At 39.7% G+C, this 19,128-nt stretch overlaps 1 protein-coding gene across 1 annotated transcript in view; it reads left to right on the top strand.

Annotated features, from left to right (window-relative positions):
* gabra2a (gamma-aminobutyric acid type A receptor subunit alpha2a) overlaps positions 1-19,128 on the top strand; it is a 40,498-nt gene that overhangs the window by 10,397 nt on the left and 10,973 nt on the right. The window contains exons 4-7 of the mRNA XM_076749348.1: positions 3,833-3,900; positions 11,387-11,607; positions 14,981-15,063; positions 17,070-17,213. Of these exons, the coding sequence (XP_076605463.1) occupies positions 3,833-3,900; positions 11,387-11,607; positions 14,981-15,063; positions 17,070-17,213 (516 nt within the window). The remainder of the gene's footprint in view (positions 1-3,832; positions 3,901-11,386; positions 11,608-14,980; positions 15,064-17,069; positions 17,214-19,128) is intronic.

Below are 19,128 nucleotides of genomic sequence, written 5' to 3'. Positions count from 1 at the left end.
ATTAATATATTGAAATGACCTTCTCCTTCTTTCTGTTGCTCAGCGTTAAGTGTCGCCACAGCAGATCATCTGTTTCTGTCTTGTTGGCAAACTGGACCCGCCCAACCTGCCATGGAAATAAATCTGATTTGTGATCTTCATATTTGATTTGGTCCATGCTTTTTTTTATGCTGGATGCCCTTCCCAATGCAACCCTTCACATTTATCCATGCTTAGGAATGCACTTGCTTATGTATCCCCATGGGGAGCAATCCGTAGTCCACTGTCTTGCCCAAGGACACTTTGACGTGTGGACAGTAAGTAAGTAAGTAAAGTTTATTTATAAAGCACCTTTCATAGATAAAAATCACGAAGTGCTTTACAGCAATAAAAGCAGAAGGATAAAAACAGAAATGATGTCAGTAAGAATATAAGTATAAGTAGTAATACTAATAAAACAGGGGAGTAACAGCTAAGAACAGAACAGCAAAAAAAACAAAAAAAACATATATGAACAAACAAATAAAATAGAATAGAGCAGCTACCGGTCAACTGAAGGCCTGTCTGAATAAAAGCGTTTTCAGCTGCCTCATAAAAATTTCACTAGAGTCGACCGAGCTCAGTGTTAGAGGAAGCGCATTCCACAGCTTCGGTGCGAGAACTTGAAAAGCATGGTCACCACGGTTTTGTACTTGGATTGGGGTTCAACAAGTAGTTTTAGTTAGCCAGACATAAGAGCTCTGTTTGGGGCATACAGGTGAAGGAGATCAGCAATATACCTGGGTGTTAGACCACGCAAAGCCTTAAAAGTTAGCACCAATATTTTAAAGTGAACACGATAAGTGATCGGGAGCCAGTGAAGAGAGGATAGGACAGGGGTGACGTGGGATCTTCTGTTAGAAGGCGAGCAGCTGCATTTTGGACTGTCTGAATACGGTTTAGAGAGGATTGGCTTAAACGGGTAAAAAGGGTATTATAATAATCTAAACGAGCTGAGATAAAAGCATGTAAAATCATTTCTAGTTCCACCTTGGATACCATACATTTTAGTTTAGCTATATTGCGCAAATGGAAAAAAACAAGAGCGTGTTAACTGGCTGACATGGCTGTCTGGTGATAGAGACTGGTCAAAAGACATACCTACCCAGGAGGAGGTGGGGGTTGAACCGCTAACCCTGTGATCGGTAGATGACTCTTGAACCACAGCCGCCCACTTAAATACATTTATTTAAAATGTGAAGTCCATTATCTGACCGACAATAGATTTTTGAGGCTGATACCAACTCTAGGGGTCACATGAAGCTACTTTCATAATATAGCATCCACACAAATGCTCACAGAAAAGAATTAGCAGCACACTATGGCTGTAATGTTATGTGTGACAGCGTTAATATGTTTTAATCATTTACTTTCCAATCCAGTAACTGTCATTCTCATTAAAGATTATTATATACCTTTGACACCAAACTGTCCTGGAGAGACCGCATCTTAAGACTTAATGTTTTTGAATACGTTGTTTGAACTCTTGTGTAAACTGCTCAAAGCTCAGGACACAGAGTTCAGTATTGTGAAGCTCAGAACAGACTCTGTGGACCCAAAGAATTATTCACCCTGATTATCTAGATAGCTGCAAAAACAGGTGAAATCATTTAACAGAGGTAGAATGGAAGTTCACTGAGAAAGAATTTAAAAATTAAAATGCTCATATTAATCTTCCTCTGTATTTTCAGTTAGGTCAGTGACACATATGAATTATAGTGATCCAGCATTTCAAAATAAAAGGCAAAAATTAACAGCAGACAGGATTGAGGTCTTGGCCTCGGTCCACACATGGACCCAGGGGCTAGTCAATCCGGACCCACCTATAACTCAGGGCTACATCCATCCTGCAGAATATTAATGAATTCAGAAAATTCACACATCTGACTGTACTCACCAGAGGAAGAAGCCCAGTCTGTCCTCAGAGTAATTGTAGATTAGCTTGCCAACCCCTAGCAATGAGCCAAAAAGTCTCTAATTCATAGTTCACTCGCTTTACAGAACTGGATCACTCCCAAACTCCATCCTCTCTCCTCCTGGGACCCATCATCAAACCAGTCACCTCCCAGGCTGGACATTCAGCGTAGCCATCAGCAGAGTGCTGGCTGGACTATGGGAAGTAACTCCAGAGTTGTCTGACATTAACAAAGCTTGTTTAGGTGCAAGAGGTGTCACTTTGGTTTATTTTCATTGGCATACTGTCTTTTCTGTTCTTTCCTGGGATCTGAAGAGGAGTTTTTTGTTGAGATAAGGACTCATTGGTGACTGAAATGTGGGCTTTGTATTGAGCATTAACTGCCTCCTTGTTTCCTTTAGGACTGTGTTCACACTGATATAGTTCATAAAAATATAATTAGTTTGATAAAAGAGTGATAATATTAAACAATAATAAGGGAATTATGCCACAATATATATTTATTTTTATGTGAAAGCCTGGTATCAACAGTGTCTGCGTGATGTTGAATATACAGTGAAGCTGAAGATCAGGCACAGCGATCCTGTCTCCAGCTGGATGTGGTTTTAATGTGCCTTATTTCCCCATTATCGAGGTTGACAAGATGGGGACATTTCTGAAAGAAGGCAGCAGAGTAGCAGCGAGGATGCAGAGCTCAGTGTCATATGCAGAGTGAATGATCAGCAAACATTTACATGAACCACCTATTTTAATAAATAGGTTGTGGACATACGTGACTGGAGGGTATATAGAACATATGACTCAAAATGGCTTCAGTGCACTACTATATATACTATACTACACTATATATACTGTTAGGCTCCGTAGTTCCTGTCTCTTCAACTGTTTTTGTTCTGCTAATAATAGAAATGATACTGATATTCTATGAATATTTTCCTTCTCCTGCAGTGATTGTGGCATGTCACCATTCCTTCGTCAGCCTCTAGATCATGGTTGGCACACATACTCAAGACCCCAGTAAACCAGACCCTACTCAGCCCAATTATATTGAGTTTAATTTGGACCTCGTCCAACTCGAGTCCTGGGTCAGGTCTCAGTTTCTCAGAACTGAGAGGGCCTGTGAAGACCTCTACTGTCCATAAAACCGAAAACTAGTTAAAGGATTGAATATTGGGCATATATTGATCAGGGGAACACAAACACAATATCCTAATGAATGCTAATACTGCTCTTTGGATGAATAAGGAAGCAACTGTGTACTGACATGTTTACCATATTGCCTTGATTACTTGGTTATGCTATTGTTGCGTTCAAGCTTGTTTACACTGTCATCAAGCGGCACAAAAATCAATTTAATGCAGATTTAACTGTATTTGGATATGAACTAATGTTACTGTAGTAATGTTGAGTAGCCTGTATTTTTTAATTTGCAGTCAATCAGATTACTAATCATGGGCAGTACTACTTAGCAAATGGAAATTTGTATAATGTCATCTGTGTCTCAGCAGGACCCTTGTCAAGTCTGAGAAAATATCCCTGATAATGTCATCGGGGTTATCTCAGCTTGGGGTTGGAGACAACAAATAAATAAAAGAAAGCTGCATTACAAACTGAATGTGTGGAGTTTCAAAGATGTGGTTGTTTACCAGTCTGAGAGGGTTTAATAAAATATCGTATTAATTGCATTATGGTAAAGTTAGAATCCAGTGCTTTTGGAGCCTCTGTTACTTAAGTCTGACCATTATTTTGTTAATCTGTCTCTCGATTGTGAGACCTTTTTGGAAGTACAAAACTGAGGAGGAGAGTTGCAGTTACAGCTAACTCCTTCTTTAGTTAGCTTTCCAAACTCATGTGTTTCCTCTATGGCTCAATTGTCAATTTCATTCTTTGTCTCCACAGACCGAGTAACAGAAGTGAAGACTGACATCTATGTGACCAGTTTTGGTCCAGTATCTGACACAGATATGGTAAGTGTAACCTTACCTCACAGCGTGTCAGCCTCTCAGGACCCAACACAAGTGTGAAATGAAAATGCCTCCAGTGCCCTTGAAAGCCTTGACTGCACACTTCAAGCAGTCAAAACAATTATGAAGTTTCAAACACTCATCATTGAAGGATTTTTGCTTCAGGTGTGAGCAAGGAACTTGACAAAGTGACAGCCTGTAACATGCGGGAGGCTCTGAGGCACTTACAGCTAAAAACATTAAGAAATATCACAGAGAGTAAATATATCAGGGTGATCAAGCTTGTTTGGTGAGACAATCAAATTCCTACTAATAAGAATGAAATGTGGCTGTGCTTTAGGAAGGGTTCATATCAGAAGCAAATCAGTCACTGTGGCTGCCAGTTCAGTTATCAGTGAGAGTGGGCTGATTGAGTCTTTCATGGTACTGATCTGATATCAGTGTCAGTATAATGACTTAGTGAAGGGGCTTTGGTGGTAATATAATCAGCTATATTTGATAAGAACTGTATAAGATACAGTATACACCATCTGCAAGTCGTTATCATGGTAACCACTGCATCTTCTCAGCTTCACACTGCATTAAGCCTTGTTCTGCTGATTTTAAAGGTCAAGAGGTTCGGCAGTAGAAAAGGCTGTCAAAACAGTGAAATTGTGGGTTGTAAAACTGAGACAATGAACTGAATGAACCCCACCAACCTCAATGGAGTCGATGATCCTCCGTAGTTGCATCACCACGAGCGACACCTTTTGCATCTGTTTGAATGTAAAAATATGGATTACAGCAGTTTTAAAAATGATGGCCCAAAGATGTTCATTAGTAAATTAGAAATCTGACAGTTGACATGGAAGGTGTAATGAATATTCATGATCCTCAGATGATTTCTCTTGACATTGGTGACCATTCCTCTAGTGCAACTTTCAGAAGTTCTCCTCTACCATCATTTTTGGTATTCACTGTCTTGAAATATAATGGCTGAATTGTCATTTCATTTGCTGTGGATATTGGATATTGGATATATATGGATATGTTCCCCAGAGTAACACTCATGCAGGACATGGTGGGTTGTTTTGGTGACAGTTTCCTAACACTTGGAAAGAAATAATGGAGAGAAACACTGATGTATGTTGGGTACAAGTTTCTTTTTTGTCTCGTCCTGCGCTCATCTGCAAGTCGCAAATGGCTTTGTCCTGTCAACAGTTGGAATAGTCTGTACATGTATATTAGCTCTTGAAACATTTTTGTTTTCTTAGCTAGCTGTTAGTCTGTGTGAGACAAACATGGCAACATGTAACAACAGTGCAGGGGACCCTTGATCACCCATGATGCAGACAGTAATGAAATCTGAACATGAGTGATCAGCTGGACACCATGGAGACACATGACACAGGTGTGAATGATGATGTGTCCCAGTTGTACACTTGTGATTGGATCAGCCAAAATGCATGTTAATGCCAGGTGTAAAGAGGGCCTTAAATACACTTGGGAGGGAAGGGCAATGAGGGACAGGTGAAACTAATCAACAATCACAAAGGCAGGAAAACACTGGAAGTAAAGCAAAAGGTGATGCATGAGGTCTTTCAACGTAAAACAGGAAATAACTAAGCTAATACCCCAAACCACGACAATCACAGCAGCATGAAAACATCCTTAAAATGACAACTGAAATGACAGAAAAATCAAGGCCAAACACCTCGCTTGCACCTTGCTCCAAACAGCTGCTTTTAAGCCGACACAGTCCTTCGTAAAACCTCAGGGTTGACTTGCTGGGCCAGCTCAGATGTAATTACACACATCCAGCAGATAAAATCTTCCAGACAGAGACATGTCAGCTCTGCTTGTCCTGTTGCTATTGGAAACCCAGCCACTCCATCCAAGAGAGCGATGACATGGCAAGGGTCAGACGGTGTTATTAAAAAAGAGATTTGATCATCCACTGCCATGCATCACTGATACGGAGACGTTTAATATATTACTATTAAAGATATTAATGATCATTATCATATATTGGCTGCCCATTGTAAACCCCATTATGAAATGATTCAAATGCAACATTTTGATGGGATGGCACATATTGCAGTCCTGCACGATGTATTATGATTGTAATGATGATTCAGTCATAGCTGACCTGACACCAACACACAGTCAGCTGGGGCAGAGGTCAAACATGGCAACCCAACAAGAAGAAGAGGACATTAATCCTGCACTGGTGTTTTTTTTTTTTTAAACATTCCTTCATACCTCAGGTCATTACCTGCTATCATGTCCACCCAGCACACAGTGAATAAAGAAATATAACCCTGTTACATATGAGGGGACCCTACAAACTAAAACATTCTGACAAAAAATATTGATAAAGACAAATAATTTAAGGAATGCCAGGGAGTTGAGTGCTGAATTGAATTAAATGAATTACACACGTGTAAACCCATGGTATGCATTTAATGGTTAAAGATCAAAAGCAAGTCAATCCCCATAGACCCCAATGCCCAACTTAACCTGGTTCAAAAAACAGGTTTGTTCTCTATAGCTAACTTCCCCATTCATAACAACTGTACGGAGTGAATTTTTATAGAAACTCACTCGATAAAATAGTATTAAGGCTTAAAGTTATGCAGAATTATTGGCATGGCTGCTATAAGTGACAGCTAGCCAATAGGTTTCAGCAACCAGGATTCATTCAGCCCGCCTCAGCTCCACCCACACTCCACCCATTGGCTGAGAGTTTGGTGGAGTCAGGCACTGCCATGTTACTGAGCTTCACAATGACTCTTCAGAAACATATGGGTGACGTCGCAGGTAAACTGTTTCATACAGTCCGTGGGTCAATCAGTTGATCATTCCGAACACACACCTCATCACCACGTAACAGTATAGAGCCAAGTGATCACGAAGTGAATATAATGAATGTGGGTTTCATCAAACATGAGTACAGTGAGGATCACATGAGCTTATACATACACACATTGTCGGATTACTATATTTAAGATGTTTAAACAAGAGAATAAGTAATGCAATCGACCATGAAGTACATGTGATCCATTTGACTCACTGCAGGTGTTTAGAGTTGCTGTCACTTTACTGCAAACTGCTGCAGATTCAACCTGCATCTATTGAGGTTTAATCTGCTCTCTGCCCTTGTCCTGTGCAGCAATGTAGCATTGTGTATTGTTTTAAGATAGGTGGGATTTTTTTAAAAAAAGATCCTTCAATAAAGAAAAGACATAAACATATGACTTGGGTTCACAGATTATTTTTTTTTTTGACCATGTTAAAATGGTAAATTAAATATCAACATCCAGTATGCTGACAAGGAGAACCCTCACGCACACCAGCTGGCATGTATATGTCACACACACACACACGCACACACGCACACACACACACACACACACACACACACACACACTCATTGCTTTCTTCCTTAAAAGCTTTCCTCAGTTTTTCCATCACAGTCCCAGCCACCCAACCCCCTCCTCAGCCTACCTGGTTGTTCTCAAATATTAAAGTGGCACAGAAGCGAGGGGCAGAGGGATGGAAGTGGTCATGATCGAGACAGCACCTTCAAAAGAAAGAAAAATGAGAGATGGTCTCATGTTTAATTCATGCCATGTCTCCATCAAACTTGCAGCAGATAATTTCACTCCACCACAGTGTCTATCTTTTTTCTGCCTTTGATAGCTCCGATATACACACACACACACACACACACACACACACACACACACACACACACACACACACACACACACACACATCTCCCACGCAACATCATACACACACACACACACACACACCTATTTCCTTTCCCTGATGACCCCCCTGCTGCTCCCTCTGCCTTGTTGTTTGCGAAGGTTTCTCATTGCTGGATTATAATGTCCTGCCTGTGCTTCTCACGCGAATACTGCGAAAGCAAACGGTGAGACGCTTCAGAAACATAACACGCCTGCTTATTTGTATGAATTGTCACTGCATCTATTTTTAAATAATGCTTGTGTTTTACACAAGATGTTGACATTTATTTGAGTCAGACTGAAATTAGATACAGATGTTCCATCTGCTACAGCCTACATATCTGCTGTGTAAAAATCACTGTTGTCCTTTGAAAAAAGTCAGAAACCAAAACAGAGAAAATTATATTTTTGATTTTTTGATTTCATGATGGCAGTCATGATGGAATTTGATGGATTACCATTAGGTCATCCATTTTCTTATGCATCAGGCAGTGACATAGCCTTCTTTCACAGGCAGAGCCTATGGTCACATTGAGGCCTGGACCACACGTACATAGATATTTTCCGTTGTGTTTTGGTCTCTCATTCACATGCAGACTGTGTTTGCACATGCTTATTGTTGCTTTGTGTAATGAGCATGCGCCTGAAACAGCAGCAGCACTGATAGGCTGTAGGGGTGGGCGATATGGTCCATGCCGTAGGGGTGAGAAAAGTGCACTGCTAATGTCTTAGCATAGTTTGCAGGTTAGATAGCTACTTAGCTGCTCAGCTGCAGGACATTAAACAGCACGTAAACATACCTGTGAGTGCCTCCTGGATCTGCTCCTTACTCTTCAATACGACTAACACCACGCTGACTGCCCATGACTTGCAGGCTACAGAGCAGTTTTGCCTGCTTTGTCTCTGCTTCCCTACGGTGCAGCACCGGCACTCTGACAGCCTGCCAGCTGCTGTCAATCAAACTCAGACGTCAACACGCCTTACACCAGGCCGAGACATACAGGAGCATTTCTGATATTTTCCTGAAGACTGTCCTTCTTCATTAGCTCTATAATTACCATGCTGTTACCACAGAATTACCTTGTTGTTTCATAATTGTTGCTGCCCAATTTTCTTTTCATGACAGAGCTGAAATATGAAGCACTACCAAATACAGGTGTGTCCAACCCCATCAGAGATTACAGATACAAATTTAACTGTACAAGTTTAGAAAACTGAAAGCACTTTCAAGCCATGCGTTGCTGCATTTTAGTTCTGGTCTGGTTCCTTTTCACACTGGCTCTTTGCAAATGAAGCAAACATGGATGAATTTAATGTCAAGTAATTTTGAAGTTATATAAACTGACAGGTAACTCATTGATTTCAATCATTTCAGCTCAGTAATGTGTGCAGGTGGTGAGTTTACAGACAAAATAAATGTATTTATTGCAAACAGAATAAAGTCACAAAATGTGAAGAGCTGAAATATTCAATACCTATTGTAAGCTACTTTACTGAGTTGCCTGTTAACCTCCCACTAGTAGCATGTAAACTGGCTTTTATTGTGAAGGGCAGAAAAATGTATAGAGTGAATCTGCAATACGCCTGGCAATGTTAGAAACAGCAGAGTTGTGCCCTCCTTGCTCAAACTGCAGAAAAATACAACCATACGCCACCTTAATCCGAGTTTCTCTCATTCACTGAAGAAAGGATAGATGGATACCTTCCCCTAGTATGCAGCTACGCCCAAGAAGTAGGAAAGACACAGAAACAGTTTTGTGGCAACAAAATAAACAGGGAAATATGGTAAAATTTTAACATTGATGGAATGCTTATTACATTATGTTACTCATCAACAAAAAAGTACTCTAACGTGTTACTTGGTAGCACGCTCCCCCCAACACTGATCATGAATGTGCAGCTTTTCTTTCCTTTCTTTAATGTTTACTTGCGATCCAGCTCCTCACCAGAGCAGGTGTGTATGTTAAAAATTAATGAGATTTTATTTCAAATGAAATTTGCACTGTACACAAGGGAAAGTGTGGCCTTCACTACAGTTTAAAAGTCAGAGGAGTACAACACACTGATATAGGACAGAAGGAGACTTGACCTATAAGGATGTTATAGAATGTTAAATAATTTAGTCTTTCAGTCTTTGCCTGACAGCCTATCCAGCAACATAGTGGAGTCACATTTTGTTCTTGTTCTGCTCAGTCCTGATTCATTTTTTTTCCTGATCTGTTTACTTTTGTCTTTAGAAATTCCATCAAGTCCCATTCTTTTAAGTCCTGTTCCCATTTGAATCCTGAGAAATGGTTTCCCGTGATGTATGTACAACAGAGCTCCTACCAATATATAAGATTTAAGCTCAGTAGGTGTTGTATTGTTAAAGTGGTTTTGTAAGGCTCTTTCATTGAACCTTTGTCAGCTGTACTAATCCAGCTCCGGATCTTATCAGATTTTAAAATATGATTGTCATTTATTTTAGATCATAATATAATTTTTTATTTTTTTTAATTGATATTATACTAAACAATGTAAACAATGTCCTTTTTCCCTCTGAAATTATTGTTTAAACATTTAAACTTGCAGCATCAAAATCAAAGATTCTGAAGGTAGTGAAGATGGCTAACTCATAGAGGTTTGTTCTCAGAGGCACAGATTTCCTGACTGCTGGAACCTCCTGTGCAACTCCATGTAGTCCACATGGAAACATGGTTTCAACATATACTGTGGAGTAATGAGACAGCCATAACGAGGGAGAGATGTTTCCACTCGGCTGCAGGAACTGAAGGCCTCAGTGATGTTGATGTAAACCGTGGCTGACACTTTGCCTCAGGGAACAGCTGGATCTGAGACTGACAGACAGGTCTGAACTTGGCCAGGTGCCACTTAGCCAGGCCACAATCACGCAACAAACTGAATCTGCAGGACACAATAGGACAACAGGACGTGCCTAATTTGAAAACACAATGTACCACATAGTCCAATCATAGTCAAGGTGTTACTTAATGTTGAGTGAGATGATCCTGCTCAATTGTAGTTATATATAACACTTCAATCTCAATAGTCACTACAGCCACGGTGTTTATTACACCCAATTATAAGCTCTGTGAATGTCAGCAAAACTAAGGAGCTGACAGTGGACTTCAGGAAGAAGCAGGAGAAGAACTACTATCCCATCTGGATCAACATGGCCCCAGTGGAGAGGGTGGACAGCTTCAGGTACCTTGGTGTCTGAATCACAAAGGACTTATCAGATAACAGTGGGACTTCAAGCTGCCTCTCAGGGTGCTAAAGACTTTGTACAACCACAAAACAGAAATCATCACGACAGGAAGCATTGCCACATGGTTTGGAAACGACACCAAGAGGGACTCCCTTCATGCAGTCACTGCATAAAGTGGATGTGCTTGTTGGATTGTCAGTTTCACAAAGTTACCCTCCAAGCCCTCCAATTCTTGGACCAGAGAGGTGTAGATGATTAGCTGTTCAGATACTGTTTGATGTCAGGACAGGTACTTTGTTTGAAGCATAGGGGTTAGTGTCTTACATTTAGAGGTACTGGGGCCAGAGTCATGCCATCTCATATGCTGGTAAACCAACGGCTTACTGACGCCCTGACAGTGAAGACAACAGATTATCATTGATCATAAACATGAATTCATCAGTTACACCCGTGCTTCACCTGCTGACAAGTCAGCATATCCACACATGGGCCTTAGAGGGGCACAGCTCTTTTTAACATTGCTCTCCCTGCTTTGTTTCTCTTTCAGGAGTACACTGTAGATGTTTTCTTCCGTCAGAGTTGGAAGGATGAGCGATTGAAGTTCCACGGACCAATGAACATTCTGCCCCTCAACAATCTGATGGCTAGTAAAATCTGGACCCCTGACACCTTCTTCCATAACGGCAAGAAATCTGTGGCCCATAATATGACAATGCCCAATAAGCTGCTGAGGATCATGGAGGATGGAACCTTGCTCTACACTATGAGGTAGTTAGTTTTCAGTTTTTTTCAACTTATGACATATGTTCTATCATCAGTTTTTACAGCTGGATAGTCAAAGTGTCAGTGCCAGTGTCACTTCTGAAGTATGGTGGTTCCATACTTTGGACATTATTGTTCCATATTCACATTATCACAGGCAAAACACTGACTATCATTTTTATGCAGATGACACTTAGTTTTACTTCTCCTTTGATCAGCTTGTCCTAACCAGAAAAATGGCCGTATAGGTCATCTGTGCACGTAGGCTATTACAACTCATATTTTCGTTTGTTATGCTGCAACCCTAGTGGCCATAGTAATTATGACAGGAGCAAATGAGGAAGTCAGGTAACGTAGAATAAAAAAGCAAGAACCTCAATGGAAGAGGTGGAGTGGATGAATCGGTCAAAAAATACAAGACTTTCACTTATGAACTGCTGTTATCGCTTCGTGTGAAACCAAAAGTCAACTTTTTTATTTTAACTTATGTACTTAAGTTGCATAAAAACGTAACATTTTTAACCCAGACCATGATCTTTTCCTAAACCTAACCAAGTAGTTTTGGTGCCTAAACCACAGTAAACTGGAACCATCTCATGTGTTGAACTTTGCCGTAGCCTTGCTTATGAATAGCTGAGCCTGTCGAGGATGCCCCTTTCATACCAAATCATAATATACCCAATCATCTGTTACCAATGAACCTGTTTACCTGTGGAATGTTCCAAACAGGTGTTTTTGGAGCGTTCCACAACTTTCCCAGTCTTTAGTTGGTCCTGTCCCAACTTTTTTGGAACGTGTTGCAGGCATCAAATTCGTAATGAGTGTTTATTTACAAAAAATAATTAATTTTATTAGTATGAATGTTATTTCTTTTTTTTAATGTTTTTATCTACATTTTACTCACCCTCCCATTTTATCTCAACAGTTTCTTTGCAAAGTGGTGAACCTCACCCCATTCTTATGTGTGACAGACTGAGCCTTGCGATGATGCTCCTTTCATACCCAATCATGATACTATCACCTGTTACCAATGAACATGTTTACCTTTGGAATATTCCAAACAGGTGTTTTTGGATCATTCCACAACTGTCCCAGTGTGTAAAATAACAATAGAACATGGCTGTATGAGGACAGTGTGATGACGGTCAGAGATATAGACTCTGCTGTGAATGTAACAATATTAGTGCCACAATTCCATCCAACTCCCAGTCATTCTTTCTCGTATCAGCTCTGTTTTTTTTATGCCACATACTATCTGTCTTGTCATTTCAGATCCCGTCACTCCCTCCTGCCTTGCAGTAACTCCTTTCCCACCTTGCCCATTAATTGACCCTCCCCACCCACCTGCTTACCTGCTCCCACTTTCTATCATCAGCCCTGTGGTATATACAGTACCAGCCCATTTCCTCTCATTTTCTGCCACATTTTCTACTGTGCTTACACTTGAGCATTCTAGTGATTGTTCTGCCTGTATGACCCCCTGCCTGACCTTTACACTTTCCCTCTATGCTTAACTGCTTTTTGGGATTGTGGCTGTTTTGATGTGCCTGCCGAATTTATTCTAGCCTGTTTTTGACCACGAGTAAACATGAACTTTAACCTTACTTGCTTGTCTCTGAATTGTGTACCTGGGTTTAAACCTGGTTATCTCCTGAACCTTTATAGTTAGGATACATACATTTAATAACCTGCTATCTCAAGAGCAGAAGAAACCATAACCAAAGCAGTCAACACAGAGATGTACAGAAAATATAAAGTGACAGCAGCTACAGCACAGTTTTTACACTCTGTGTAGTACAACACACAGAATGCTACTTTACATGGCAATGCAGTGGTTGTTGACGTTCTCATCTATACGGTGAGGTAGCACAACCAGTTACTTTGTTGTTGTGCTCGCCTGTCTGAACGACTTTGTATGAGCTTTGTGCACCGCAAAGTCATTCTCAATCTATTCTTATTCATTGTCAATGCATAACATAACCAGTCCACAAAACCTCTCTGTCCCACTGTGCATCTCAAAGTTTTCAAAAAGTTTTTAGCTGAATGAGCTTTGATAGTCATCAGGAATTATCAAAACAGCAGAAAGGTCTCACACACAGCAGCACACAGCAGCACCTTCTTCCCTGTTGCAATGCTACAACATTTAAGATAAACAGTACTTATTTAGGGATGCTTTGAGTTCAATGCTAATGTCAGCATGCTATCATATTCACAATGACAACGCTAACATGCTGATGTTCATGAGGTCATGCCATTAGTTTTGCAGGTTTTTGGTTATAACCCAAAGTATTGGACATAGTAATGATATGCGAGAGGAAAAATCAGAGGACCGTCAGAGTTATTATCTTAAATAATTGTACCAAATATCATGGCAATCCATCCAATAGTTGATATCTCAGTCTGGACCTGTGCCAGTGTGGCTCTACAGATGCCAGCAAGGTCAGGTCTAAAAGAGACAGTCACATACACTGTGTTCTGTGGCTTGATTAACAAACAAAGCCCATCATCTTACATCCAGTTAATAAATTATCATGATATAACCAATAAAACTGTTGAGATACTAGAATTCTGTTCTGGTTTATTTACTGATTTGGACAGTCAGTTACCTAATAGCGGGGAGGCCACAATAACAACACAATAACTAAAAATTACAGTTGACAAAGAGGCTTGGATTATAAAGGGCCCTTTCCAGAACCCTGAACTATGAAGTAGGATTTGGTGTTAGTGAGGTAATGTTTAATCCTGAGTTTTCAGGGTTATGATTGTGGTTCACCTACCAAGGTACATCGCCAGGGTAACTTATGTTGCACACCTAACCTGGTGTCATACATACGATAAGAATATATATCTAAGAAACATGTTTGATTGAAACACACAAATGTCTCTTGTCATAATTAAGGACCGGAGATATTATAGGCCAGTATTAACTTCTGCAATGTGACCATTTAGGTCGTGGTTGTTAGGTTTCGTGAAGCCAGGTAAGTATCCTGGTTATGTTGAACTAGCTTCATATAAGAAGCCCCACAGCCTTCAAATAGAATACTCTTCTATACCCAAAATCAATGTTGTACAGCAAACTTCTACTAACGTCACATTTTATAACAATAATTTATGGAGACTGTTGTCACTCTCTCATCTTGTGATCATGACTTAATAATCTGATTATTTGCCAACAGTTGGTGCTCAAAACAATACCATGATGTGTATACTCTGTCATTCTTACTCTGTTCCCTGCTTGAAAACCTTGTACTCTCAAGAAACACATTGTATTCTTATAAATAATGTTTAATATCATAGATGCATTTATTTTGCTCTCTTTAAAGATTTGTTTAAATTCAATTTTGTGTGTGTGCGCACCTGTGTGTATCCTTATTGCTAGGCTAACAGTTCAAGCTGAGTGCCCCATGCACCTGGAAGACTTCCCCATGGACTCTCACTCATGTCCTCTCAAGTTTGGAAGCTGTAAGTGTGAGCACATTCACATCATCCACACTGCACATGCCTGTACTCTATTTTCATCCCCAACTTAAACCTTGTCCTAATTTCAACCTTAAAGGAGGTGTTTACTGTTTTCAACACAAACTGCAGTAAAATGTTGCTTGTAGGTGTTTTTTTGTCCCCTCCCAAATGGTCAGTGGTACAAAATTCCAAAATTTACATGGTAGATACTAGAGGAGGGAATATGTAAAAATGTTATCTGCCTGTCAAAATGTTTGGCAAAATATGCTAAAGTCTTTTTTTTGCAACCACCCACTGCATGCTTGGCCTGCTAGCTAAATGACATTCACATTTAATTATACATTTTGAAAAAATGAACAAACAAAAAAATCTTATTGTAATGTTGAAATGACTCCAGATGTGGTATACATAACTACATTTGTCACAAACATTTTATCCTGTCCTCCAGGCAGGCAGTTGTTTTGGTTGCTTTAGCACCATCAGAAGCTTATAGTGCAGATAACACAAATTTGTAGTTACCCAAACTTAAACGCATGGATGAACAATCCACTGAAGCATCTTTTCATAGAGAGTATTGCTAATATGTAGAGCATTTCACTATTTGTTAATTTACAGAGTGAGCTGTTTTCATAGGCTGAACAATTCATTTTTCAGTTCAGGCAGCTTTGGCTCAGGAGGGAGAGCAAGTCATTCACCAATGAGATTGTTGGTGGTTCAATCAAGCTTTGTTCTGCCCAGCAGTAGCAGTCCTCCTGTGAGAGATAAGCTAGTCTATTGGACAGAGAGAATCAGAGTATCACTCACAAACATCTCTCTGAAGCAAGTTGAAAATCCAGGAAAGAAATGTCTTATCGATCACAAACCACACCCATTAAGGACGTGCTGTGGATTCAGAGTGAGACCACTTGATGAGAGTCAGGCCTTCCTCTGTAGAAATGGGATGTGCTACAGGTGTTGCGCATCAATCTTCCATTTAGCAGAGACAGTAAAATCGGTGTGGAATGTAGTGAGTGTGAGAGCGGTCACCATATTGCATCTTCACATTCTAGTCCAGCGCCTCAGACACCTAAATCTATTTGTCTGTACATTTACTGCTTGTATATACTTTATGTATGTTTCAGTTGCTATATCAGCATGTTCTACAAGAGACTGCATCAAACACGGAGCTACATCCTAACTCTTATACTGCACACTGGGGGAAGACAGTACTCTTTTGATTGCTCGGGTATTTACCAGTATGTGCAATGTGACTCAAATTAGGAGAATTTAATTCAATTAAAATCTTTTAGAATTTAATATGTGAATGAATAGGCCTGGATCTCTGCTTGGTTTCAACGTGAATTTCCTAATTCTACAATTGTACAAACCACAACCTCATAGAATTCATCAATTTTGTAAAACTAATAACGCCACTACAGGAGTCATTGGGATAGGTCGAGTGGAGAAAGAAAAAAAGGTAAAAAATATCATCTTCAAAAACAGAGGGTTAGCACTATAGACAGGCATGTCTTTAAACAACTAAAATGCTTTCTGTCATATTGGATCTTATTATCTTCCTTCTTCTTTGACAGATGCAGCCAAGAGTAATACATTTTAAAAGAATTATTTATAAATTAGAGCAATAAAAAAAAGAGCAATAAAATTTATCCAAAGTGAATGTTGTCAGTGCATCCGTGAAGCTGTGTTGTGCCTGAATATAAATAACGGGAATCAACATTTTAAGGTCTTGGTTGAAAAAGAGTGAACGTATTATTTCACATTAAAAGTTTTTTCCGTCTGAACTAAAACACCACAGTATAGTCTTAATGAAGTGATAATACTTTGTCTGTGTCGGAGTAATTATACCTCTATTGATGTCAGGGTATGCAGGGGAGGTGTACAGGCAATTGCTGTAATTTGAGCCAAGAGCTTTAATAAGGTGCCATGATGTGAGATTGTGTTGAGTTTGATGAAGAAGGACTTGTCGGATTGGTCTGTTGATCAGTGTCTCCTTGCTCTCCCTGCATCAGACGCCTACACGAAGACAGAGGTTACTTACATCTGGACTCGTAATGCCTCTCAGTCAGTGGATGTGGCAGCTGATGGATCCAGACTTAACCAGTACGACCTGGTGGGCCAGACTGTTGGGAAGGAGACCATTAAATCCAGCACTGGTGAGCCTCATGCACCCATTTCAAATCTGACAAACAGAAGAGAGACAAAAAAGACATATACATTTTTTACTCGGTTATTATTACAAAAGACTAAATAAACATCAGCTGACTTCCATGTTAGCATGTTTGCTGACCTGAAGTTATTGGAAAGAAATCATGCCAGTTGCTAACAAGATATAAAAAGTGAAAGGTTAAAAAATATAACTAAAAACAGAATGCAGTGATTTGAAAATCCATTTGGCCATTACGCTATCACTACATTTGTTGTAAACAATGACGAGCATGCGGAGGAGGAAGTCTTCTGCAGGTATCTCTGGCTACACTGGGAGCTCCAAAACATTGGCCTTGCCCCCAGAGGCTAAATCATCATCAAATGATAGCCAATAGGTTCTGAGATTGAAAGTAAGAAAACCTGATTCACAATTACATGTACATTGATTTGTAATAACCAGTGATGGGAAAGTTACTTCAAAAATAAAATCATGTAATCATAAAGTATTACATACTAAAAAAGTATCAACACTTCTTTACTAATTACTCAACAACAAAAGTAAATACATTAAAGTTGCCTTCCAACAACTGCAAAGACTGCACACCCTCTCACTTCTGTATTTATAACAGGTATAATGTTTTTTTTACTGCTCATCAGTTGCTAATCAATTATGAAAGTGTAAAATTATATTTCCACATCTGTATAGCTGTTGTATAACACAAACCAAACTGCATCAGAGTTCTCACAAAGACAGCTGAGCCTAAAGTTAGACACTGAGCAATCAACGCACATAATGTCTGCATAATGAAACACTTTGTGGCTGCTGTATGTTTAGATTGTTCTATTAGGAACAGTTAGAATGGCCAATAAAACAAGATTGAGTGTTCTCCACACTGAACTATTAAAATTACTTCTTTAATTTGCTTACTTCATGATGAATGCATTGTAAATGAAAGTAACACTATGCATACCCCGCATTTAGAGTTGCATAAAAAAAAGTTTGGGCACCCCAGGGAAAAATTTCTGCCACTGTGAATAGTTAAGTGAGTAGAAACTGGACTGATCTCCAAAAGGTATTAAGTTAAAGAAACCTTTGTCTTCAACATTTTAAGCAATATTAGTGCTTTGGCTCTATACAATTTTAGACATAAAAAAAGAGAGGAGCACCATGCAAAAGTTTGGGCACACCAAGAGGATTGAGCTCTCAGATAACTTTTATGAAGATCTCTGACCTTAATTAGCTTGATAGTGCTATGGCTTGATTAAAATCATCATTAGGAAAGGCCAAGTGATGCAAATTTAGGAGCTTTATAAATACTCTGACTCCTCAAACCTTGTCCCAACAATCAGCAGCCATGGACTCCTCTGAGCAGCTGCCTCACACTCTGAAAATTAAAAGGGTAGAAAGGGTAGTTAACAGGAACATTAGAGGTCAAGCTGAGATCTGGAAGACCAAGAAAACTTTCAGAGAGAACTGCTCGTTGGATTGCTAGAAAGGCAAAACAAACCATCTGTTTGACTGAAAAACACCTTCATGAAAAACACCTTCATGAAGATTTAGCAGACTCTGAAGGGGGTGGTGCAGTGTTCTACTGTGCAGCAACACCTGAACAAATATGAACTTCATGGACGTCAGACGTTTGCAAAGGAATGTCTAAACAAGCCGGATGCATTTTGGAAACAAGTCCTGTGGACTGATGAATTAGAACTTTTTAGCCACAATGAGCAAACATATGTCTGAAGAAAAAAGGGTGCAGAATTTCATGTAAAGAGCACCTCTCCAACTGTTAAGCAAGGCGCTGGATCAATCATGCTTTGAACTTGTGTTGCTGCCTGTGGCACAGAGAACATTTCAATGGTTGAGGGAAGAATGGATTCTGTGAAATACCAGTAAATCCTGTAATCAAGCTTCACACTGTCTGT

The sequence above is a fragment of the Chaetodon auriga genome, chromosome 14 (assembly GCF_051107435.1).
Source record: "Chaetodon auriga isolate fChaAug3 chromosome 14, fChaAug3.hap1, whole genome shotgun sequence".
In the NCBI taxonomy this organism is placed as follows: Eukaryota; Metazoa; Chordata; class Actinopteri; order Chaetodontiformes; family Chaetodontidae; genus Chaetodon; species Chaetodon auriga.
This window is presented reverse-complemented; position numbering and strand designations above follow the sequence as displayed.